At 41.9% G+C, this 25,401-nt stretch overlaps 1 protein-coding gene across 1 annotated transcript; it reads left to right on the forward strand.

Moving 5' to 3' along the window:
- On the forward strand, positions 1-19,976 carry LOC138980209 (A disintegrin and metalloproteinase with thrombospondin motifs 19-like). The gene is made up of 15 exons (XM_070353047.1): positions 1-181; positions 3,829-3,882; positions 4,537-4,562; positions 4,760-4,847; positions 5,643-5,769; positions 6,021-6,177; positions 6,629-6,771; positions 10,886-10,923; positions 12,363-12,468; positions 13,004-13,159; positions 16,100-16,247; positions 16,557-16,682; positions 18,697-18,751; positions 18,949-19,218; positions 19,597-19,976. The coding sequence occupies exons 1-15, from the start codon at positions 103-105 to the stop codon at positions 19,629-19,631; spliced, it is 1,608 nt and encodes a 535-aa protein (XP_070209148.1). The 5' UTR covers positions 1-102; the 3' UTR covers positions 19,632-19,976.
- Positions 19,977-25,401: the final 5,425 nt, after the last annotated feature.

Consider the following 25,401-nt stretch of genomic DNA (forward strand, 5'->3'; position numbering starts at 1 on the left):
TTTACTGTACGCATCGCATATCGCCGTAGAGCGATGAGTCGTCTGCTATGTCCGACACATGTTTGAAATCTGACCCGTTTGAAGATTTCTCCAGTTTTAGAGATGGATAAGTTTAATATGACTTCTCGGATGGTGATATTTCTGTCCATCGTTGTTTTGTGTGTTTTGTGTCCTGCGAGAGGTAAGTGGTGCAATAAGTCTTCAAATCTTCCATTGTTTTCCATTTGTCTTATAAGTATTTGTCTGCCTGTCCACTGAAAAGACCATTGGGTCGATGTTCTTGTAAAATGTCTTGTTTTGTCAAAAATCAAACGTTCCACTAAACAAATAATACTCGGGTTTTTTTAATTCTGGATCTTGGAACTTTTGCATTCTGGCAGACTACCTGTTTGGGTACAATGATGTGTTTTATCGTTCGGTTAAATATCCGAATCGTTTTTACATTTAGTCAAGTTTTGACTAAATGTTTTAACATAGAGGGGGAATCGAGACGAGGGACGTGGTGTATGTGTGTGTGTGTGTGTGTGTGTGTGTGTGTGTGTGTGTGTGTGTGTGTGTGTGATGTGTGTGTGTGTGTGTGTGTGTGTGTGTGTGTGTGTGTGTGTGTGTGTGTGTGTGTGTGTGTGTGTGAGAGCGATTCCGAGTAAACTACCAGGCCGATCTTTGTGATATTTTACATTTAGAGTTCCTGGGAATGATATCCCTAGATGGTTTTTTCGTTTTTTCGATAAATGTATTTGATGACGTCATATCCGGCTTTTTGTAAAAGTTGAGGCAGCACTGTCACACCCTCATTTTTCAATGAAATTGATTAAACATTTGGCCACGCAATCTTCGACAAAGGCCGGACTTTGGTATTTCATTTCAGCTTTGAGGCTTAAAATCAATTGATTCCTTTGGTCATTAAAAATCTAAAAATTGTAATTAAATTTGTTTTTAATAAAACGACCCAAAAACAATTTCATCTTATTCTTCGTCATTTTCTGATTCCAAAAACATATAAATTTGTTATATTCAGATTAAACACAAGCTCTGAAAATTAAAAATATAAAATTATGATTAAAAAATAAATTTCCGAAATCGATTTAAAAACAATTTCAACTTATTCTGTGTCGGTTCTTGATTCCAAAAACAAATAGATATGATATGTTTGGATTAAAAAGAAGCTCAGAAAGTTAAAAAAAATAATAGAGATACAGAAAAGCGTACTATCCTGCTCAGCGCAACCACTACCGCGCTATTCTGGATTGTCCATTTCACTGTCTTTACCACGAGTGGTGGACTGACGATGCTACGAGTATACGGTCTTGCTGAAAAAATGCAGTGCATTCAGTTTCATTCTGTGAGGTCGACAGCCTGCTTGACTAAATGTATTTTCGCCTTACGCGACTTGTTTATAATAACCGATTTCTGTTTGTTTACTCGGCTCTGTGTCTGTCTATATCAGTCTGTATGCATGACTCTCAACGCATCATTTTTATTGAATTTTTTTTTTTTTTTTTTACCAGATTGTTAATATCATTGTTAGGCAAAAAAAAATAATAGGTGTGGTTACGGTAACATAGCCCAAAAAAATAGGGAAGGAAGGTAGGCAATCACTTTTTTTTGTTTTAACTTTTTTTTTCTTATGTGTACAAATTAAACCTACTTGACAGGGAAATAAGTGTGCGACTCGGGCGCTTTCGCTTTCATTGCGTTTTCTGCACTCGTTTATTTGTTGTTTTGGGTATTTTTTTGACAAATGTAATAAAAAGTTATAGGGTCGGCCCCAAAAAATAGGGTAGGTCGGGTTATCGTAACCACACCTATTTTTTTTTAGGCCTTAATACATTTCCACGGTCACTTCTGCATGAATATAATTATTTAGATACAAATATAACCTCTCTTGGACACAGTACCAAACCTTTTTTTTTTTGGGGGGGGGACAATGTTTTATTGTTGCTACTTTGTATTGTCGTTGAGACCTTATTCTTCATTTCTTTCACCAAAACAAATGTGGATCTGACTGTTTCGAAATACGCTCCAGCTAAGGAATTATTGTACCAGCTGGAGTCTTCGAGACAGCATGCTTTTACGGCCAAAACCTTGCTTCTACACACAGCGTGACATTATTTTAGGAAATTGAAATAAGGCGAATACGCGCATACTTAAACCCTCCACAGATTAACATACATATATATATATATATCCCATGACCTCCCTTCTTTGTCTCTGTTACTTCAGTATGGGTATATATGTTGTATTTTTATAGCTCAATAAATACATCATGGACTCAAAAAAATATATGATAGTGCAGATTCCGATTTGGGCGAAGAACTACTTTGCTCCCGACCTTTGACCTCGCGCCGAACAATGTGACACATTTGTATGAAGTTCCAAAATCGTATTGCACGGCTCAGAAAACCATATCAGTTGCACGCAAAAATGAATCTCAGAACTGATCTGATGTATGAGATGCAATAAGCAAACGTTTCTTTCATTATGAAAGCAATGCAGGTGGGAAAAAACGAACATTCAACTTACAAGATAACCAGATGCTAGCGAACCAAAACAAAAACACGAGTACCCTCCCCTTGCTTCGTTAGCAGACGACTTTTGAGAATCTGTCAGACCGTCCTTACCTGGCACGGTTGGGCTTCGCTATCATCAGCTGTTTCACGTGTTTTGCGAGCAAGTCTACTCTTTTGCCTGGCTCTGCAGTAAGTCCACATTGGCGATGAAGGTATCTAAGAACTTAACATGTGTGTATTTTTCCGTAATCCAGTCATATTCTTTCAAAATGCAATCAAGCGGCGGTGACAGACTTGGGTCCTGTTTTCATCGCATCAATACCAGTTTAGGTTCATGCAAACACACTCGCAAAACAGTTTATCATGTAGATACATTTCAAATAGGGAGCAAATGGTTAAATCTACATATGTGTTCCCTAAAATTTGCTTCTCTGTCAATAAGACTAATTGTATAATAATGCGTTCGAAAAAAACAACGTGGAATCGATTCTGAATCGAGTCGAGTAAGCCAAATGGGGGCCAAACCGGTTTCCCCGTTCCGCCGACCTGAAACGCAAAAGAATTGTGCGCTTCAACTAAATGGATTTCTATACGACTTCATTACTTTCTTGCAACTTATGAACCTTTACTTAACGCTTTTAAACGGTCTGAAAGTAGTGTTACCGCGTACTTATAGATGCACTCATTCGTTTTATTTTTTCAGCGACGGTCACTTAGTTTAAGGTTGCAAAAAGGCCATGTCTCGCTGAAAACACTGTTTCACACTCCACAGATCGCAAAAGTGCCGCTAGTAGTCTACACTTTGTGTTTGATGGTAGAATGGGATATACAGATTACAACACTCGTGGTTTTTTATATGGCTTGTATTTCAGTCAAGACCCAGCGGGAATATCAATCGAGAGCCACTCGCCAAAGGCTCGTGTCTCCCGATGATATTCATCCGCTGGGTCTTGACTGAAATACAAGCCATATAAAAAACCACTCGTGTTGTAACCTATACATATATATATATTATATATATATATAGTGTGTGTGTTTTGTTTTTTTGTTTGTCTGGTTTTGTTTCGTGTGGGTTATTTTTTCCTCTTTTTTTTTTAAACTCTGCAGGATCAAATATACTCACATAGCATATGGTTTTGCAAAGTAACAAGCACTCAACATGTTATTTTGCACGCACAAAATCCATATCCCTGTTCAGATAATAGGAATAAAAACATATTTTCTATAATTATGTTCTATAATGGTCCTTTGTTTCTTCCATGTCACATAATTATGTATGAAAATACGACTTTGATGTCCATGTGGTGTCGGCTTTCAGTTGAATCGAGCAGAAGAGAAAGGTTGCAAAAACGTGCAAACATCCGTTGGCTCCGTAAGGCGTGTGTGTGTGTATATGTGTGTGTGTGTGGGGGGGGGGGGTATGTGTGTGTGTGTGTGTGTGTGTGGGTGGGTATGTGTATGTGTGTGTGTGTTTGTGTGCGTGTGTGTATGTGTGTGTGTGCTTTTGTGTGTGTGTGTGTGTGTGTGTCTGTCTGTCTGTCTGTCTGTCTGTCTATCTGTCTGTCTGTGTCTGTATCTGTGTCTGTGTCTGTGTCTGTGTCCGTGTCTGCGTCTGTGTCTGTCTGTCTGTCTGTCTGTCTTTGTCTGTTTATCTATCTGTTTGTATGTATGCTTGTGTATGTGTGTCTGTATTTCTGACAGCTTGTCGATCTGTCTGTAAGAGCGTCAGTCGACGTGATTTGATATGTGAGCTAGTGAATAAATTCATATGTCTGTGTGTTGAAAACGTAAATTGTATAAGTTCAGTTCGATGCGTACTACTATTTGACTTGACCTAGTGTGTGTTGAATTTGTTTTAATTCCATAAGTTTATTTCCATGCGTATTATTATTTGATTTTGCATTGTGTACAGTATTAATGATTTGTGTATGTTTTCTTATGATTTGCACCATATAGGTATCCTCATTATAATCAATGTGATTAATGTGATATTAGGTTCTTCTGATTGTTTACTGGTCTGTTTCAGCTGATACAAGAGCGAGACAAGATGAGGTAATACTGTTTGTCTGTCTGTTTGTCTGTCTATCTGCATAATATTTTTTTAAGCATACACACACACACACACACACACACACACACACTGTGTCACACACACACACACACACACACACACACACACACACACACACACACACACACACATCCCCGGCCTAACTCTCATGTGACATTTATGATTCATTTTATTTCAGAAACGGTTTGTAAATGACGCCTTTCTCCCTGATAATGATGACGGCGAACTAGACAACGGGACTAGAGATGATGACGTCATTTGGGTTGGTAAGGACATTAATTTCATTGCGTCAACTTTTCTATGCAGCAGTAGTGTGTGTGTGTGTGTGTGTGTGTGTGTGTGTGTGTGTGTGTGTGTGTGTGTGTATCTGTCTGGTTGTCTGGCTGTCTGGCTGTCAGCTTGTCAACCTGTTTTTACTGTGTGCCCCTCCTCCTGTGTGTGTTTGTAAGTGTTTTGTGCTTGCTTACGTCTGTTCAAGCATGTGTTTGTGTTTGTGTATGTGTATGTGCGTGCGTGCGTGCGTGCGTGCGTGCGTGCGTGCGTGCGTGCGTGCGTGCGTGCGTGCGTGCGAGACTGAGTGTGTGTGTGTGTGTGGGTGTGGGTGTGTGTGTGTGTGTGTCTGTCTGTCTGTCTATCTGTCAGCTTTTCAACCTGTTTTTCTGCGTGGCTCTGTAAGTGTATGCCTGTCCCCCTGTGTGTTTGTAAGCCTTTTGTGCTTTTCTAGCATGTGCCTGTGCATGTGTGTGTGTGCATGCGCGTGTTCATATATGCGTGCGTGCGTGGATGTGTGTGTGTGTGTGTGTTTGTGCGTGATCATGCGTACGCGAGTATGTGTGTGTGTGTCGGGGGGGGGGGGGCATGTGTGTGTGTGTGTGCGTGTGTGTGTGCGTGTGTGTGTTTGTTCATGTATGCGTGCGTGCGTGTATCTGGGTATGTTCGTGCGTGTGCATGTGAGTGCGTGCATGTGTGATTGTCTGTGTGCATATGTACATGAGTGTGTGCGTGTGTACTCTCGCTCGCGTGTGTCTATGTCTATATGTGTATGTTTAAACATTTGACAGACCGAGGCCCCGGAAGCAGAGCTTACAAGGGACGTTACTCCAGTCATCCTCGTGTGTCACGCCAGACCGCCAACTCGCAGAATCAGATTGAGCTCCTTCTTATTGTGGACAACAAAGCCTTCATAAGGTACGACATCCCTTTAACAGTGAAACATATTTAAAGGCACAGTCCGTCCTGTGAAGAAAGTTCTGCTCGCTAACTCTTAGCATTGCACACGGAAAGGGTGTCCGGAGCCTGATCGGAGTCTTCTAAATCGAACCGGGTCATGCACTTGGTTCTAATATTATCATAGCCTGTAATAAAACTCCACCCCTACCCACAGTCCCCTCATCTCCACAGTTTCTCAAAGTGACGTCATCCTCGTTACGTCATTGCAGGTACTTGGCGCGAAACGGCAATAACATTCAAGCGGCGATGGCGGAGGTGACGCGGTATTACGCAGGCATCATGAACGCTGTCAACTCACGGTTCCAGAAGCTGGATGCGGGAGGATTCTCCGTGCGGGCCGTGTTGTCCAGACTTCTCATCATGACTGTGAGCAGCATTATTCAGGATGATGATGATGATGATGATGATGATGATGGTGATGGTGATGGTGATGATGATGATGATGATGATGATGATGATGATGATGATGAAGATGATGATGATGATGGTGATGATGATGATGGTGGTGGTGATGATGATGATGATTATGATGATGGTGATGATGATGATGGTGATGATGATGATGATGGTGATGATGATGGAGATAGTGGTGATGATGGTGATGATGATGATGATGATGATGATGGTGATGGTGATGATGATGATGATGGTGGTGGTGGTGGTGGTGGTGGTGGTGATGATGATGACTATGACTATGACGATGATTACGACGACGACGATAATGATAATGACGACGATGACAACGACGACGATGATGATGACGACGATGATGATGTTGATAACGACGACGATGATGGTAATAATGATGTTCATCCAGGCACCCTCCACGCTGGTGACCGGTGGGCAGGACAGCAATGGTGACGGCAGAATAGACGCCTATGTCACGCTGGACAGGTTGGAAGACCTCAGTCGACGAGCTCAGTTCATCTACCCGCATGACTTCCTCATGCTGATGACCGGGTGGGTGCAACTTATTATAGCGTTTGAGATTGGCTGGATGGCTGGCTGGCTGGCTGGCTGGTTGGCTGGTCGGCTGACAGGATCTCTGTTGCCGTCTCTCTTCCTGTCTGTCTGTCTGTCTGTCTGTTTCTCTCTCTCTCTCTTTCTCTCTCTCTCTCTCTCTCTCTCTCTCAAAATGTTTTTCCACGCACACTGTCTCTCTCACATTTGCTATGCATCTACTGTCTGGTGCAATGCCAGTGATGTTCATATAAAGAAAATAAACACACTTCACAAGAGAGGTGTAAAGTTATTAAACCGAGATCCCAATATGACTACTCAAGAAAAATACACTCAACTGAACATTCTTCCGCTACATCAGCAGTTCTTTTTAAATGCTAGTGTTTTCATGTTTAAAATGTACAACCATGAAACACCTTCATACATCCAAGACCTGTTTGAGCGTCCTCCTGGTAGAGCGAGGCTTTTGAATTATACGCTACCGCTCCCACGCATTGATTTGTATAAATCTAGTTTATCCTACTGGGGATCGCTTGTGTGGAATATACTTCCAATGTACTGTAAAACATGTCAAACCCTTTCATCTTTTAAAAAAAATGTTCGAAAATATCTTTGTCAAAAATAATTCTCTCCCTACGCTTTAAAATCATAACTGTTACTGCATAACATCTTAATCATCATTTTAATAATCAATGAACCACGTTATTATAACTAGTGTTTTGTTACTTTTAACCTGATTACAAATTCTTAGTTAATTAGTTATTCGTTTGGCTGTTCAATACATGTTATATAAATATATAATTGTAATGTATAATGTCATGTATGTCTAAAAGGGACAGGTTGGAAGATTAGGCATTGCCTAAAACCTTTATCCCTTTGTATTAAAGTTTTGAATCTGAATCTGAATCTGAATCTCTCTCTCTCTCTCTCTCTCTCTCTCTCTCTCTCTCTCTCTCTCTTTCTCTCTGTCCAAACACAAGACCAAGTTAGCTCGGAAAGGGTCCTGTAATTCATGCCTGAGTTCGGTGGGTTACGGAAACACAAAAATACCCAGCATGCTTCCCCCGAAAGCGGCGTGTGGCTGCCTAAATGGCGGAGTAAAAACGGTCATACACGTAAAAGCCCACTCGTGCAAATACATGAGTGAACGTGGGAGTTTCAGCCCATGAACAAAGAAGAAGATGCCTTTCTTTCTTAATTTATTTCCTACTTCTCTCATTCCTTCCTGTCTTTCTTTCACCCTCCCATCCTTCCTTCTCGTCTTTCTTTCATCCTCCCATCCTTCCTTCTCGTCTTTCTTTCACCCTCCCATCCTTCCTTCCTGTCTTTTTTTCACCCTCCCATCCTTCCTTCTCGTCTTTCTTTCACCCTCCCATCCTTCCTTCCTGTCTTTCTTTCACCCTCCCATCCTTCCTTCTCGTCTTTCTTTCACCCTCCCATCCTTCCTTCCTGTCTTTCTTTCATCCTCCCATCCTTCCTTCTCGTCTTTCTTTCACCCTCCCATCCTTCCTTCTCGTCTTTCATTCACCCTCCCATCCTTCCTTCTCGTCTTTCTTTCACCCTCCCATCCTTCCTTCCTGTCTTTCATTCACCCTCCCATCCTTCCTTCTCGTCTTTCTTTCACCCTCCCATCCTTCCTTCTCGTCTTTCTTACACCCTCCCATCCTTCCTTCTCGTCTTTTTTTCACCCTCCCATCCTTCCTTCTCGTCTTTCTTTCACCCTCCCATCCTTCCTTCCTGTCTTTCTTTCACCCTCCCATCCTTCCTTCTCGTCTTTCTTTCACCCTCCCATCCTTCCTTCTCGTCTTTCTTACACCCTCCCATCCTTCCTTCTCGTCTTTTTTTCACCCTCCCATCCTTCCTTCCTGTCTTTCTTTCACCCTCCCATCCTTCCTTCTCGTCTTTCTTTCACCCTCCCATCCTTCTTTCTCGTCTTTCTTTCACCCTCCCGTCCTTCCTTCTCGTCTTTCTTTCACCCTCCCATCCTTCCTTCCTGTCTTTCTTTCACCCTCCCATCCTTCCTTCCTGTCTTTCTTTCACCCTCCCATCCTTCCTTCTCGTCTTTCTTTCACCCTCCCATCCTTCCTTCTCGTCTTTCTTTCACCTTCTCATCCTTCCTTCCTGTCTTTCTTTCACCCTCCCATCCTTCCTTCTCGTCTTTCGTTCACCCTCCCATCCTTCCTTCTCGTCTTTCTTTCACCCTCCCATCCTTCCTTCTCGTCTTTCTTTCACCCTCCCATCCTTCCTTCCTGTCTTTCTTTCATCCTCCCATCCTTCCTTCTCGTCTTTCTTTCACCTTCTCATCCTTCCTTCCTGTCTTTCTTTCACCCTCCCATCCTTCCTTCTCGTCTTTCGTTCACCCTCCCATCCTTCCTTCTCGTCTTTCTTTCACCCTCCCATCCTTCCTTCTCGTCTTTCGTTCACCCTCCCATCCTTCCTTCTCGTCTTTCTTTCACCCTCCCATCCTTCCTTCTCGTCTTTCGTTCACCCTCCCATCCTTCCTTCTCGTCTTTCTTTCACCCTCCCATCCTTCCTTCTCGTCTTTCGTTCACCCTCCCATCCTTCCTTCCTGTCTTTCTTTCACCCTCCCATCCTTCCTTCCTGTCTTTCTTTCACCCTCCCATCCTTCCTTCTCGTCTTTCTTTCACCCTCCCATCCTTCCTTCTCGTCTTTCTTTCACCCTCCCATCCTTCCTTCCTGTCTTTCATTCACCCTCCCATCCTTCCTTCTCGTCTTTCTTTCACCCTCCCATCCTTCCTTCTCGTCTTTCTTACACCCTCCCATCCTTCCTTCTCGTCTTTTTTTCACCCTCCCATCCTTCCTTCTCGTCTTTCTTTCACCCTCCCATCCTTCCTTCTCGTCTTTCGTTCACCCTCCCATCCTTCCTTCCTGTCTTTCTTTCACCCTCCCATCCTTCCTTCCTGTCTTTCTTTCACCCTCCCATCCTTCCTTCTCGTCTTTCTTTCACCCTCCCATCCTTCCTTCTCGTCTTTCTTTCACCTTCTCATCCTTCCTTCCTGTCTTTCTTTCACCCTCCCATCCTTCCTTCTCGTCTTTCGTTCACCCTCCCATCCTTCCTTCTCGTCTTTCTTTCACCCTCCCATCCTTCCTTCTCGTCTTTCGTTCACCCTCCCATCCTTCCTTCTCGTCTTTCTTTCACCCTCCCATCCTTCCTTCTCGTCTTTCTTTCACCCTCCCATCCTTCCTTCTCGTCTTTCTTTCACCCTCCCATCCTTCCTTCCTGTCTTTCATTCACCCTCCCATCCTTCCTTCTCGTCTTTCTTTCACCCTCCCATCCTTCCTTCTCGTCTTTCTTACACCCTCCCATCCTTCCTTCTCGTCTTTTTTTCACCCTCCCATCCTTCCTTCTCGTCTTTCTTTCACCCTCCCATCCTTCCTTCCTGTCTTTCTTTCACCCTCCCATCCTTCCTTCTCGTCTTTCTTTCACCCTCCCATCCTTCCTTCTCGTCTTTCTTTCACCCTCCCATCCTTCCTTCTCGTCTTTCTTTCACCCTCCCATCCTTCCTTCCTGTCTTTCTTTCACCCTCCCATCCTTCCTTCCTGTCTTTCTTTCACCCTCCCATCCTTCCTTCTCGTCTTTCTTTCACCCTCCCATCCTTCCTTCTCGTCTTTCTTTCACCCTCCCATCCTTCCTTCCTGTCTTTCTTTCACCCTCCCATCCTTCCTTCTCGTCTTTCTTTCACCCTCCCATCCTTCCTTCTCGTCTTTCTTTCACCCTCCCATCCTTCCTTCTCGTCTTTCTTTCACCCTCCCATCCTTCCTTCTCGTCTTTCTTTCACCCTCCCATCCTTCCTTCTCGTCTTTCGTTCACCCTCCCATCCTTCCTTCTCGTCTTTCTTTCACCCTCCCATCCTTCCTTCTCGTCTTTCTTTCACCCTCCCATCCTTCCTTCTCGTCTTTCTTTCACCCTCCCATCCTTCCTTCTCGTCTTTCTTTCACCCTCCCATCCTTCCTTCTCGTCTTTCTTACTTACACCATTCTCATTCTTTCTTTCTTCCTTCGTTATTTTGCGATCATCTCTTGGTTTGTTGTTTTTTTCCTCTTCCATCATTTTGTAAATTTGTTTTTCATGGTGTTTTGTTCTTGTTTCCAGGTATAATTTGTACACACCCAGAGGAACGAACATAGTCGGTAAGAGGATCTCGGAGATTTCTTTCTTAGGACTGGAGATTGTGTTTATTTCATTACTGTCTTGTTGCTGAGTGTTTTTGTAAGGCCAAACAAAAATATATGTTGATTTCGGGTAACCCGACCGACCCTATTTTTTCCCGCCGACCCTAAAACTTTTATTTCCTTTCTCTAAAAAAAATAAACTTTTTGCACATTTTGCGAACCATACTGAGACAAAGGGAAGTAACCTCCTTTAAAATCGACTAAAAAATATTAAAAAAATTAAAAAGCCGACCTACCGACCCTACCTTTTTGGTCATGTTCCCCTAAACCAACATATATTTTTGTTTGGCCTTAGTTGAAACCAATATTTTGCATTATCCCTTTGTTTTAATTGCGCCTATGATGACAAAAATCCACACATACTGTAGAAGACATTCAGAACTATCGATCACTATACAAATTATCACGGTCTCTTGGAACTTGGCCAAGAAAAATTTCATGGCGGACTGTTGGGTTATTGTTGGACACCAAACTTGAATTTTATCATTTTGGTAAAGTTAACTGAACAAGGGACCTCTTATAATGTGTGCTTTACTGCATTCTAAACTGAAGTGTTTCACTTGTGAACACGCTTTCTGTAACCAGTTTTGAACACCAGCAAAAGAAGCACACGTGGTAAACGCTAGTGTTCAAATACTACTTTTGATACAAGAACTCTGTACCATGTCCCATTGTGTTCAAAACTGTTAACAGAAAATGTATCAATTGAACAATGAATTTTCCTTCTGTGAGCTATGGGATGTCAGAGTTCGACAAAAACTCATACTTAGGCGGATAGCTGTGACCACAAAAGAGTGCATTTTGTGTGCGTTCAATCTTAAGAAATAAAAGAAATTCTAACTAAAAATCGATCGATATATAAAATGTTATTTGTATTTTTGCCGCGGTCTCGGAGGAACACTGACTGTCTCGATCTGTGTGAAATGTCTTGTTTTGGTCAAAAATACAAATAACGTGTAGTGTGTTAAAAAGTGCAGCACTTCAGTTTAGAGTGTTGGAGGTATATATCCTCTCATCGGAGAGGCCTCACATGTGCAGGTAGCAGTGTATAACAAAGGGTGTGGCTGGTTGCAGGCATAACGTACGGGGGCGGGATCTGCTCGAGTGAGAGAATGGCTAGGTATCTTTAACAAAGGATGTGGCTGGTTGCAGGCATAACGTACGGGGGCGGGATCTGCTCGAGTGAGAGAATGGCTAGGTAGCAGTGTACAACAAAGGATGTGGCTGGTTTCAGGAATACGTACGGGGAAGGGATCTGCTCGAGTGAGAGAATGGCTAGGTAGCAGTGTATAACAAAGGATGTGGCTGGTTTCAGGCATAACGTACGGGGAAGGGATCTGCTCGAGTGAGAGAATGGCTAGGTTGCAGTGTGTAACAAAGGGTGTGGCTGGTTTCAGGAATAACGTACGGGGACGGGATCTGCTCGAGTGAGAGAATAGGCTTGGTGGAGGACGATGGAGATGAACAGATGTCGGCCACTCTCACACACGAGCTGGCACACAGGTAACCATGGTTGGATGGATGGATGGATGATTGGGAGGGTGGGTGTATGTATGGATTGATGGATGTATTAATGGATGGGTAAGTGGATGGATGAATGGATAATTCGTTTTGTGGATGGATGGATGTGTAGGTGGTTGGATGCATTGATGGATGGGTGGGAGATGGATGGGTGGATGGATGAACAGATGGTGACCACTCTAGCACACAGGCTGTTTTGCTTGCTCGGCGGGTGGGTGGGTGGGTGTATGAATGGATGCATGGATGGAACTCTAGCACATGAGCTGGCACACGGTTAGGTCTGGATGGAAGGATGGATGGATGGATTGTATCCTTGGTATGCCAAACTGTATTATAGTGGCATATACAAAAAAATGTACTGCATTTTCTAGTAAGCATTCTCTGAAATAATCCTGCCTTGTTGCAGTTCAGTTGGGTTTTTTTGTGGTTTTTTTTTATTACGCTGTGCTAATGTTTTCTTATACATTTTATGCTTTCTCCTCTGTTAAAAGCAAATACTTTTCTTGATTTTGTGCAGTATTGGTGCCGGCCACGACAAACAGGACAACTCTTGCCCTAACTCATTTTACATCATGGCGCCCTCTACCGGAATTCCCTCCCTTCGATCTCAGTCCTTCAACCCCTTCGCGTTTTCTGAATGTTCCAAGCGAGAGATTAGATCGTTTCTGGCAAAGTAAGTCTAATAAACCCGTTAGTATAATGGTTAAATGGGGGATCTGAAGTTTGTTCTTTTTGACTCTACATTTCACAATGTTTTATAAGGTGTTTCACCACTTAGACTTCGACCCCCCGCGGGTTAGGGGGAGTCCCATATTGGTTGGGACGAGAAAGAATTTACCCGATGCTACACAGCATGTCGTAAGAGGCGACTAACGGTTCTGTTTCTCATTTTACCCTTGTTAAGTGTTTCTTGTATAGAATATAGTCAATGTTTGTAAAGATTTTAGTCAAGCAGTATGTAAGAAATGTTAAGTCCTTTGTACTGGAAACTTGCATTCTCTCAGTAAGGTCATATATTGTACTACGTTGCAAGCCCCTGGAGCAATTTTTTGATTAGTGCTTTTGTGAACAAGAAACAATTAACAAGTGGCTCTATCCCATCTCCCCCCTTTCCCCTATCCCATCTCCCCCCTTTCCCCGTCGCGATATAACCTTGAATGGTTGAAAACGACGTTAAACACCAAATAAAGAAAGAAAAGAAAGAACTTAGACTTGGAGCTAGAGATGACGGAGTAAATAAAGGTCCTTTAGTAAGATGTACTTAGGTCTACATTCCACAATCTTTTCAATGTTGTTTCCGAGCTTTAATGTAGAGATATACGGCGTACACAGAGATTGCTGAAGAAAGATCTCATTGGCTGTACGTGCCTCCATGTTTAGAATGTTGTTTTAGCACTTGGACTAAAAATTAACAATAGTCGTTTGTTTCTTTTCATCGGTTTTGAAAGTCAAAACCGTGTCACAATTGAAAATAAGGGTATCTTGAGCAAGGTTAGGAGGATAGCAACAGAACTAAAGAGGCTTAGGCCAAAAACAAAAATAGGTCTGTTTACGGTAACCCGACCGACCCTAGTTTTTTCGCGCATTTGGGGGGGAAAAAAAACTCTTTTTTTTGGCAAAATAACGTAAAAATATGGTTTTTTGGAGAAATTTTTTTTTTTTTTTTAAATAAAAACCCGACCTACCGACCCTATTATTTTGGCCTATGTTACCGTAAACAGACCTTTTTTTTTGTTGGCCTTAATATATTTATTTTTTGTGTGAGAATGTTCGCGACTCTTTTTTTGGACACTTTTTTTTTATATATCAGTGACGTCAACTGTTACTCACAGCATTCCAAGTCACGATTTTTAGTCAACTGCTGCTAAAAGTTACAACCTTAGAGGAACGAATAAACAATCTGAAATCCCCAAAAGAGCTGCACAGTTCTGTTTGGGGTGGGTATATAATGGTGTGCTCAAAAACAAACCAAAACCTTTTTTGGGGGGGCGGGGATTTTATTTAATGAACTGATTGACTGTTTTATATTTTGTGTAACATAGATATATAATGTATACTTAATATAATATATAATGAGCTGTTATTGATATTATAAGATCGTTAAATAAAGCAACTCCGTTTGTAAGCCCTAATGTCTCATTGAAAAGAAAAAAAAGCTGAAAAAAAAAATATATATATAATGGTGTGCTCGCACACAAAGAATACTAAGCTATTTTAAAATCCATGTCTGAACGTTCCATTATTCCAATTTTGAAAACTGAGTTTGGACTAACTTTCTGAGTGTAAATTATCCGTGCTCTGTCTTTACACCCCCGGTATAGGGGTGTGTATAGGTTTCGTGTAATGGTGTGCTCGCACACAAAGAATACTAAGCTATTTTAAAATCAATGTCTGAACGTTCCATTATTCCAAGTTTGAAAACTGAGTTTGGACTAACTTTCTGAGTGTAAATTATCCGTGCTCTGTCTTTACACCCCCGGTATAGGGGTGTGTATAGGTTTCGCTCGATGTGTTTGTTTGGGTGTTTGTGTGTTTGTGTGTTTGTGTTCGCATATAGATCTCAAGAATGAACGGACCGATCGTCACCAAACTTGGTGAACAGGTTCTATACATTCCTGAGACGATCCTTACAAAAATTGGGACCAGTCAAACACACGGTTAGGGAGTTATTGGTGGATTAAAATTATACAAGGACTTATACAGGGACATCTTCATGGTCAAAGGGAAATAACCATTCTCACTCAGTCACTGCCACCAACTGAGAAGGTTATTTCCCTTTGACGGGGGTGTTTTTCCTACCTCCTAGGAATTTCTTGTTGTTTTTGCTTTGTCATACGTTTTTGCTCCTGCGATAACGACACATGCATAGCCTAGTGGTTACCCAACGAATAATCCTCTCCTGCTGATATGACGTACGAAGTCACCCAGACAAACTTCGTTTTTGAAACTCTTTTTCAATTTCTATGAAACATGTAGGAGAAGCGACAGAATGTTTACGTTACGCCATTAATCGCATTATGACATCTTCTATTTTTTTTATTTTCTTTTATTTAATTATTTTTTTTTGGGGGGGGGGTGGTCTGCTGTTGACGTGAAAGATTTTAATTGCGAAGAGAAGGTCAAGAATGGATTATTTGTTTATTCCCCAATCCGTGCCATTTGTCTTTAAGACGATACTTGCCAGACAATTTTGGCAATATACCCAGATAGCACGCTAACGTTAAATGAACGTTTGATTAACGTTTGCGGTAAACGTTAAATTAACGTAAACAGTTAACGTTAATTAAACGTTATTTCGCTTATCTGATTAACGTTGATATTATTGTTTACAGCTAACACTAAAAACAAGTTTATTAAACCAAAGCGAAATCATAATTAAACGTTTGAAACCTCATTTTTGGCACACACCGTATGCAGGTATGCACCACAATTCCAAGCTTCTCGCCAAAGCGCTGAGAGCACGTGTTGAAATATCTCATCGATGAGGTTGTGTCCGGGATGTAGCTGAATATGGCCTCCTAATTTGAAAAAGATCGATCGGGCTTGGCATCGCGGACACACACACAGACAGACACAAGTCGTATATATATATATAGATGCGTTTCACGTGCAGCTCTTACACCAGTTGTCTGAGGAGCCGCAAGACACCAGCGGGGAGCGAGGTGAACGTGCCCGCCTTGACCCAAGTACCGCTGGGACAGCAGTACAGTGCCGACCTGCAGTGTATTAACACTTACGGTCCTAGTTCGCGATTCTGCAGGGTAAGACTGAGAAATAACCTGAAATCATTTTATAAATTTACGGTTTTGTGGAATATAATACCGTTACCATAACCTTAACCAAACACACACGCACGCACGCATGCACACACGCACGCATGTACGCACGCACGTACGCACGCACGCACGTACTCTCTCTCTCTCTCTCTCTCTCTCTCTCTCTCTCTCTCTCTCCACACACGAACACACACAAGCACACACACATACGTACGCAATCCCCCCCCACACACACACACACACGCACACACACTTTCATTCACAAATATATATAGGCCTACTATCGTTGGACAGGAGCAGTACGACAGACCAGACTTCACGTTCACCGACATGTGTTACCGCCTCCGATGCCAGGTGCCAGGCCGGAGCGGGTGTACCTCCACTCTGCCATTCTTTGGGACGTCTTGCGGAAACAGAAGGGTAAGTTTCTCATTTTGGACAACTGAAGACCCTGAAAGCCTACGTGGGGTACCATCCAGAGACTCACCCAGAACAGACAGGAGTGGAGGACCTTCGTTGCTGCCCTTCATGCCAACCGGCATAACGGGCAGTAATATAACAAAAGAACAGTGTTCAAAATTCAAGGAACTTGCTGCAAGGAACCGTTGAACCTGCCCTCGATAACGACCCCCTGCCCATAGAAAGGACCACCAAACAGATCCTTGAGGGTTTTTTCTAGATAATTTATCTGTCGATAACGACCACCTGCCCATAGAAAGGACCACCAAACAGATCCTTGAGGGTTTTTTCTAGATAATTTATCTGTCAATAACGACCACTTTTGGACGGTCCTTTCAGTGGTCCTTCCAGACTATGTTCGACTGTACCAAACTTTGCATAAGGAGAGAACCATGGCATTTGTTGAATATGTGGCAAACACGTGACAACAATTTAAGCTAGAAGTTTTGACGTTGAAGTTCGATTCATTCCGTAAACTTCATTTCCTGTTTCAAGGGACATAACTTCAAGGCGTGATTAAAAAGCTAGAAGTTTTGACGTTGAAGTTCGATTCATTCCGTTAACTTTATTTTCTGTTTCAAGGGACATAACTACAAGGCGGGCTGTTGGCGGAGAGAGTTACGTAACTAAGAGAAGCTGTTCTTAAATGTTACCCTAATAGAGAACCATGGCAGTTTGTTGAATCTGTTGCAAACACGTGATAAAAAGCTAGACAATTTGACGTTGAAGTTCGATTCTTTCCGTTAACTTTATTTTCTGTTTCAAGGGACATAACGTCAAGGCGTGATAAAAAGCAAGAAGTTTTGACGTTGAAGTTCGATTCATTCCGTTACCTTTATTTTCTGTTTCAAGGGACATAACTACAAGGCGGGCTGTTGGCGGAGAGAGTTACGTAACTAAGAGAAACTGTTCTTACATGTTATCCTAATAGAGAACCATGGCAGTTAACTTTATTTTCTGTTTCAAGGGACATAACTTCAAGGCGTGATAAAAAGCAAGAAATGTTGACGTTGAAGTTCGATTCATTCCGTTACCTTTATTTTCTGTTTCATTTTCTGTTTCAAGGGACATAACTACAAGGCGGGCTGTTGGCGGAGAGAGTTACGTAACTTATAGACTTGTTACCCTAATAGACGAATTCCGGAAATAACTCTGTCTAAGTTCGAACATTTTAAAATTCCATCAAGATAAGTTTTCGTAACTAATTGTTTGTCTGTGCTCCTAAAAGACCGTTGGGTCGATATATTTGTGAATATAACGGGTTTTTTTCAATAACAAACGTTCCAACAACTAACATTTTCTTTCAAACCTTGTTCGTTCCGTGTTGCGTCTGCTTTTTGTTGTCTTTTGTGTTCTTGTTTTTCCTGATGAAGCTTCCAGAAGCGAAAATTCGTTATCGTCTTGTGTCGTCTTTGTATCGGTGAGTACAGTAATCCTTTGTTTTTTTAAACTTTTTTTAACCTTTTTTTGTCTTTTGATTCTAAAAATTGGAACGTTACCAGTCTCTTTGTTTTTGGATTTTGTCTGTTTCCACAAGCCAGTCACTAGCGATGTAGAGTTGTGTCTAAAACACGTGGGCAAGGAGCACCTGTGAATAGTTTGTCTCACTAAAAGCAAGGGTAGTCACTCTTTCGCAACCTTTAAAAATGCGACAGGGTTATTTCCAAAAATTGTTGGCTTCTGAATTGCTTGCCAGGTTCTTGGTTGGTTGGGTCGTTGGCTGTCTATAACTGGCAGGGTTGTGTGTGGGTGCCTGCCTTGGATGATGATGAGGAGGATGATGATGATGATGATGATGATAAGGAGGAGGAGGAGGATAATGATGATGATGATGATGATGATGATGATGATGATGATGATGATGATGATGATGATGATGGGAAGGAGGTGGAGGATAATGATGATGATGATGATGATGATGATGATGATGATGATGATGATGATGATGATGATGATGCTTTGTTTTCTTCTGCAGTGGTGTCAGGACGGATCGTGTGTTTTTGACGCCAGAGCCCCACCCGTGATATCCCGTACGTTTCTTTCTTTTTGTCTTCAAATTCATAGATACTTCACCTTGTTATACAATAATGAACCACAGCTGAGGGGCGACAGTACTTTATGTTGTTTTTTCCGTTTTTGGAGTTGATCTTTTAGTTTGATGCCTACAGATTGACTACATGTTTTTATATCGCTTAATTCACGCGACTGGTTTTCTTTTTCCGAACAGCCACATGTCCCCAGGGAGACGACATAACAGCCCAGTGTTCTCTCAACCTCTGCCCCATATTGTCTTTCGGGCAGTACCGCTGTTGTGGCACGTGCGCTCGCTTTTTCCGTGTACCCACACTGCCACCCACTGCCGCACCCACTGCCGCGCCCACTGCTGCACCCACTCAGCCTGCTGACGTGGGCAACACGGTGTCTTTGGTGGGTGGGGGGGCTGTGCAGGATGGGGGTTCGGTCACCATGTCGTTTGTTGGAGGTGATGGTAATGCAGGTAAGAAGGATGAAACTAATAAAAATAAAAAAAATATTCTTTAAAAATTAAACACACACACACACACACACATACACACACACACACACACACACACACACACACACACACACAAACACGCCCCAACCCCATGTTACCCATATGTCATATCTACTGTGTTGTCAAGTCAAGCGTCCCTTTTGTTAACATGGTCTGTGTACAGGTGTCTGTTGTATATAAATGTAAAAACGAACAAAACAAAAACAGAATTAAAGGAGAAAAACAACTTTGCTTCAAAAAAATAGCCTAAGCTGAACGGATCTAAGATGTAATCCTGATGATTTATATAAGAAGGGATGTTCCTTTCAAGTAAATACTTGTTTATTGATTCATTTCCAGCCGCTACAATGTCTGTTATACAAGGGGCGAAATGACAAGGATGAGGTCGTAGCGAACATGGAACTCCCATTTCTACCTCTTTGTTCCCGACCTGCATGATGAAGGACCTCAAAGACTCGGTGACTCCACTGGAAGGCCTGCTGCTCAGGACATACGCATTGGATTGATTTTGATTTTGTGCAGTCTCTGTGTTAGTGTGTCGTGTCTGTGTCTCTGTCTGTCTGTCTGTCTGTCTATCAGTCTGTCTGTGTCTCTGTTTCTCGGTTTCTCTCTTTGTCTCTATGCCTCTTTCTCTGTTTGTCTCTGTCTGTCTGTCTCTCTGTCAGTACTCTCACCCCCCCCCTCTCTCTCTCTCTCTCTCTCTCTCTCTCTCTCTCTCTCTCTCTCACTCACTTACTCTCTCTCTCTCTCTCACTCACTCACTCGCTCACACTCTCTCTCTCTCTCTCTCTCTCTCTCTCTCTCTCTCTCTCTCTCTCTCTCTCTCTCTCATAAGAAGTGATTTTTGGTCAAATGTAAACATTATCGGATGGCATCGTTTTCACCTGTACATATTTGTCTTTAACGTTTTAATGTTGCTGTATACTTGGTTTGCGTATGGTAGCATCGCATCACAATAAATGGAAAGTCTCATTGAGTGTGTTCACTTGATTTCATGCAAGTTATAATTATTGTTGTTGTGGATATACCCGTCTGTCTACCTGCCTGCCTGTGTGCAAGTCTGTCTTTCTTTCTGTCTGTCTCATTGGTTTATGTGCTAAATCCACTTACATTTTGGTGGTGGTTTTGGCCCGTCTGCCCAGAGTAGTCAATTACAATATAAAGTAAAGATAAGCACGTCAAAAAATATTCAAACAAACTCCATTGAGGGTAGCCTACCTAAAACATAAATTAAGAGGCAAAGCCCATTAGACTCACGTTTAAAAGCATCAATCAGACTGAATCAAAAAACAGAAAGGTAAGTTGTTGCAACGTTTGTTGTTGACAAAACAATACGTTAAAAGTCACAAATAATTCGACCGAACGGTCTTTTAAGTGCACAGACAAACAATTAGTTACAAGAACTTATAGCTTGATGGAATGTTCGGCGGCTTGCTGGGAAGTCACAAGCGAATTGAATGGTTATATGACGAAATGAATGACGTAAAAAGGGAATGACGTTAGCGTCATCAATCATTCAACCAATGTAATACTCAGGTGTCATTCGCGCCAGAACACGATTCTCCACACTTTGAAGGCCCGGTGTCACGAACTGAAAACTCTGCCTGAACAATCCTTCTCATTGCGGTCAATGCGCATGCGCTAACATGGGGAGATTAATCAGGTCGTGAACAACCTAACCCTTACCCTAATCCTAAACCTAACCCATGGTTCGTTCGGTCAAAGGGTCGCATTTTTTAAGTCCAAGATTGGCGCATGTGCATTGACCCCAATGAGAAGGATTGTTCAGCAGAGGTTTCAGTTCGTGACACCGGAGCCGCAGTTGCATGGTATTAACTTTAAAGGACCAGACCACGCTGTTTTAAAGGTTATTAGAACCACTAACCGATGACTGAAGGTTAGAGAAATGCACCTAAAGATTCCAAAAATGTAAAGAAATTCACCGATTCGTAGCTTAATCATTGTGATTTAATTAAAAACGTTCCGCCAAATTCGTCTGCTAAACGAGACTTCGAAATGGCCGCCAGTAGACGAGAACCGGCTGTGACGTCACTTAGTGTTTGGAAACCGAAAGTTACAGCTTACGCTCAAGTGGGCGTTTGCCTAAATCGAGCATCAACAGCACGCCGAAGGAATGCGCACGGCTGCTGATAGCTATGAAGTATAGAAAAAAGGTTCAGGCATCAGTTGTCACCTTTTTCCGATGGGCTTACAACTTCTGCAGCAAGACTGATTAACTGGAAACGGCCAACACGATGTTGTGTGTTTCGCGACACTTTCTTCCAATGCGAACGCAGTTAAGCCGGCAAGAAAACCTGGCACACACAAAACAGCTGTTGCCTAACGCAGTTCCAGTTCCGACAATTGTTGACCACTCACAGGAGGTCAGAAACCGGATACCAATGTCATCAGAACGATCTGCTTTCACTAAACGCAGACGAAAGGAAGTGAGTACATGTATACTGAATGTGTTCTGTAAGGGATAGGGGTTCAGTGTCACTGGGCGTTTTTGTCAGACTGACAGTATTTGTAGTGGAATGGCATCTGTTCCTAATTTTAAGCACATGTGTTAAGATTACAGATTAAAACATATATATCTGTTACTACATGTCCGTCCCCATGCACCCACCTTAAAGTTCCCTCTCTCTCTCCCTCTTTTACACTCACCTGGGTAATCGATGAGTCTCAGGTTTAATCAGTGTCCGTCCATATACACATAGACATTCACACAAACACACACACGTTGTTATAGTTGTTATCTAATTCAGTGTTGTATTAAATAGATAAAGAAATCGTTAATACAGCAAGCTTGCATGAATAATTTGCTGTTGTCCTTTTTTTCAGATCAGGTTCTGTAATACAGTAATTATAATTAATACAAGTACAAATTCATGTTTGCAGTCATACTCATAGTGTGTGAGTGTGTGTGTGTGTGTGTGTGTGTGTGTGTGTGTGTGTGTGTGTGTGTGTGTGTGTGTGTGTGTGTGAAAAGCACTTTGATACTTAAAACATCTGTGTTATTTGATTTTATTACAAAACTGCAGTCAGAATATTAAGCAGACCTATTCCAACAATACATTTTGATCAGCAGTAAATGTAATGTCAAATTATGAACAACAATCATGTGAGCAGATATATCTAACAGAAACAAATAGTCTAGCAAAATAATACAACCAAGTACATGTGTGGACATCATCATCCACATAAAAAAATTGATTGTAGGAAGAGCACTCTGTGTTATTACCACTGCTTCAGTCAAACTGCCAGTTCAACTTTATCTCTGTGGGTTGTTTTTTTCTCTCAGAGTAACATGGGGAAAAAAAACCTTTAAAAAACTTGCATGCTACAGAGCTGGATTGTTTCTAGTGATCATGCAGCATGATTTATCCGCATAGAAAACTACTGAAACACCTAAACAGAAATAACAATGTCTACAGAAAAAACCCACTGTTTGATTGCTGTCTGTAGTACTCCTCTTGCTAACAGTGGCATTAAAATAATTAAAACTAAGCTATGCTCTCTTGGGGGGGAAAAAGTGCTCTAAGTACTTTTTGTGTCTACATAGGCAAAACAAAACTATGCAATGTTTCAGATTTCCTGACCCACCCTATGTTTTTCCTCCTTATCCTGGACTATTTTGGACTCTTACAAAAATGTAGGCTACTTCAAAAATGACAAATTTTAATTTTGCAGGCTTACAAGGAAATTGACTCTTCTCTTACAACCAGAATACACCATGATTTCAAGCAAATAAAAAACTACATGCACCTGAGAAAAAAAAACTTTAATTCAAGAAGTTAGACCTCCTAACCCCAGCTTTTCAATTCAATTCAATACGTTGTTGATGTTGATTATGGAGCTTAACGTCCTCCCAGGTAACTAGGGACCTATATTGGGGCATGATTTTTTATACAATGTTAAAAGTGTAGGGTGTAATGGGGGGAGGGGGACTGGAGGGTGACGGGGTGTAGTCGCTAATAAATTTAAAGGTGCGTTTATTATCTAATATACCAGACATTTTGTTTTGGCTGGTGTACAGAATAACATCACATAAAATCGCACTCGTAAAACATACAAAACACATAAAATGTACACATCAGTACACACATAACCCAAACCACACATATCCATACCAGCACCATCACACACATATCCACATACATACTCTAGTTTGTACATTATAAAAATAAATACATTATGATTAATATCATTACTAGTCAACTTAAATTAAGGCTCAAAATAGGTCTTAAGATGGATGTTATTTAGTGTAATGAAGAGATTATAAAAACCAAAAAAAAGCTATGAGAAAGAAAGTATGAAAGAATGATGCCCTTTCTCCGGTGAAAGTTCTGCTGATTGTGGTAACTTTTTTTTCTGTCTAAAACAGGCATCAGTTAACTGAACGAGCTGTTTGAGGGGGTGGTGATCCTAACACTGGCCTATGGCAACACTGGCCTATGGCAGCTCAACAAAGCTCTGCATACACAGCAAGACTACAATGCAACAGTGCCCAGACTTTGACTGCTACAGGCTGCTTTCCCATGCAAAGTACAAATGCAAGTGTCCATAAACCAGGGTTTAATACAAAGTCATGTAGTATGTGAGTGAGTTCTGATGAAAAAGTGATTGTGTTGTAATATTGGTTATTACTGAGTGTTGATGTTACAATGATTACATTATAAAAACAACAACAGAACAATGTGAAGAGCAAACTTCTTCTGTGGGCATGCAAGTGAGTTAATCTTGTGTGTGTGTGTGTGAAACTATATGTGACTGAGTGTTACAAATTTAAATGACAACAGTTTTCTTGATAGCCTTTAAAAACAACAACAAATACATACATTTAACAATCAAACAAATATAGGCACCTCAAAAAAAGTTGTATGTACACCTTCGTGGCTGGTGATGCATTCTTGCTCCCCTGCAAGTTTTCATTCTACAATGTACCTCAGGCTAGCTTCCTCTCTCTCTCAAATCTGCCCCTCCCACACAATACAACAGGTACAGTGGCCACTCTGACACCAGTCTCTGAAATAATCAAGAACAGTTAAAACTGCGATGAGCTGTTGTTCTTTTACTCGTGAATGCAATGCATGAACACTTAAACAATATCCCACTTATTCGCGAGTGCGTTGACAAGGCGAGAGTGAAAAAATAGCACAGACTCGAAAGCAGACGATAAGTTCAGCACAGAGAGCGGGCGTGTTTACCTTTGATCGCTGAGACAAACAGTGTCGCAATTTTCATCGTCACTGTTTCACTACTGCTGGAAGTGGCCTCCACCCTCATCTTTCATGCTTGATTCGAGGAGAGAAACCGGTAGTTCGAACATGTACGGTTCAATTTCGTCTGCAGTTACGCTTGTTGTCATGTTGGTAAACAACCATCTCCACACGGTGTGACGTCACGGATAATTTATTCATAAGCCAGTCTCGCGAAGATCACGCGGCACAATGGCGGGTCGTTTTGGAGAAGAAATCCGTCGCTTCGGTCACAAAATTCGTCGGATTACGGCCTTAGAAGATTCCGAAGTAAACCAAACATTGTTGAAGACGGTAAGAAAGTGGTTTTCTAACTAACTGCAAACATCGGGAAGTGTTCGGTCGCGCAGGAACACGATTCGAAGCGTTTTTGACGCTAAAACAGCGTGGTCTGGTCCTTTAACACATTGTCTGCTTGCTAGAGGAAGTCAGCCACCTTGTTCCAAATATTCCTTTCAGATCTACTTCCGGTGACTTTAAAGTATTTGTTGGTACACACATGCACACTCTCTCTCTCTCACACGCACACACGAAGCACACACACACACACACACACACACACACACACACACACACACACACACACACACACACACAAATACACATAAGCTCACACGCGCGCGCGCGTACACAAAGAGAGACAGACAGACATTGACGGAGAGAAAGAGACAGACGGACAAATATAGATACTGACAGACAGGTAGACTCACACAGACACATATACTCTCTCTCACACACACACACACACACAAACACACACACACACACACACACACACACACACACACATACACACACAAACACACACCACAAACACATAAACACACACACACACACACAAACACACACACAAACACACACACACAAACACACACACACACAC

Source organism: Littorina saxatilis, linkage group LG11 (assembly GCF_037325665.1).
Source record: "Littorina saxatilis isolate snail1 linkage group LG11, US_GU_Lsax_2.0, whole genome shotgun sequence".
NCBI classification, from domain to species: Eukaryota; Metazoa; Mollusca; class Gastropoda; order Littorinimorpha; family Littorinidae; genus Littorina; species Littorina saxatilis.

Bases quoted from the DNA above. Each gene is read 5' to 3' on its own strand.
- LOC138980209 (XM_070353047.1), top strand. From the start codon at position 103: ATGGATAAGTTTAATATGACTTCTCGGATGGTGATATTTCTGTCCATC. The intron at 3,883-4,536 runs GTAAGGCGTGTG...GGTCTGTTTCAG, and splicing joins TGCAAACATCCGTTGGCTCC to CTGATACAAGAGCGAGACAA. The intron at 19,219-19,596 runs GTAAGAAGGATG...ATTCATTTCCAG, and splicing joins TGGAGGTGATGGTAATGCAG to CCGCTACAATGTCTGTTATA.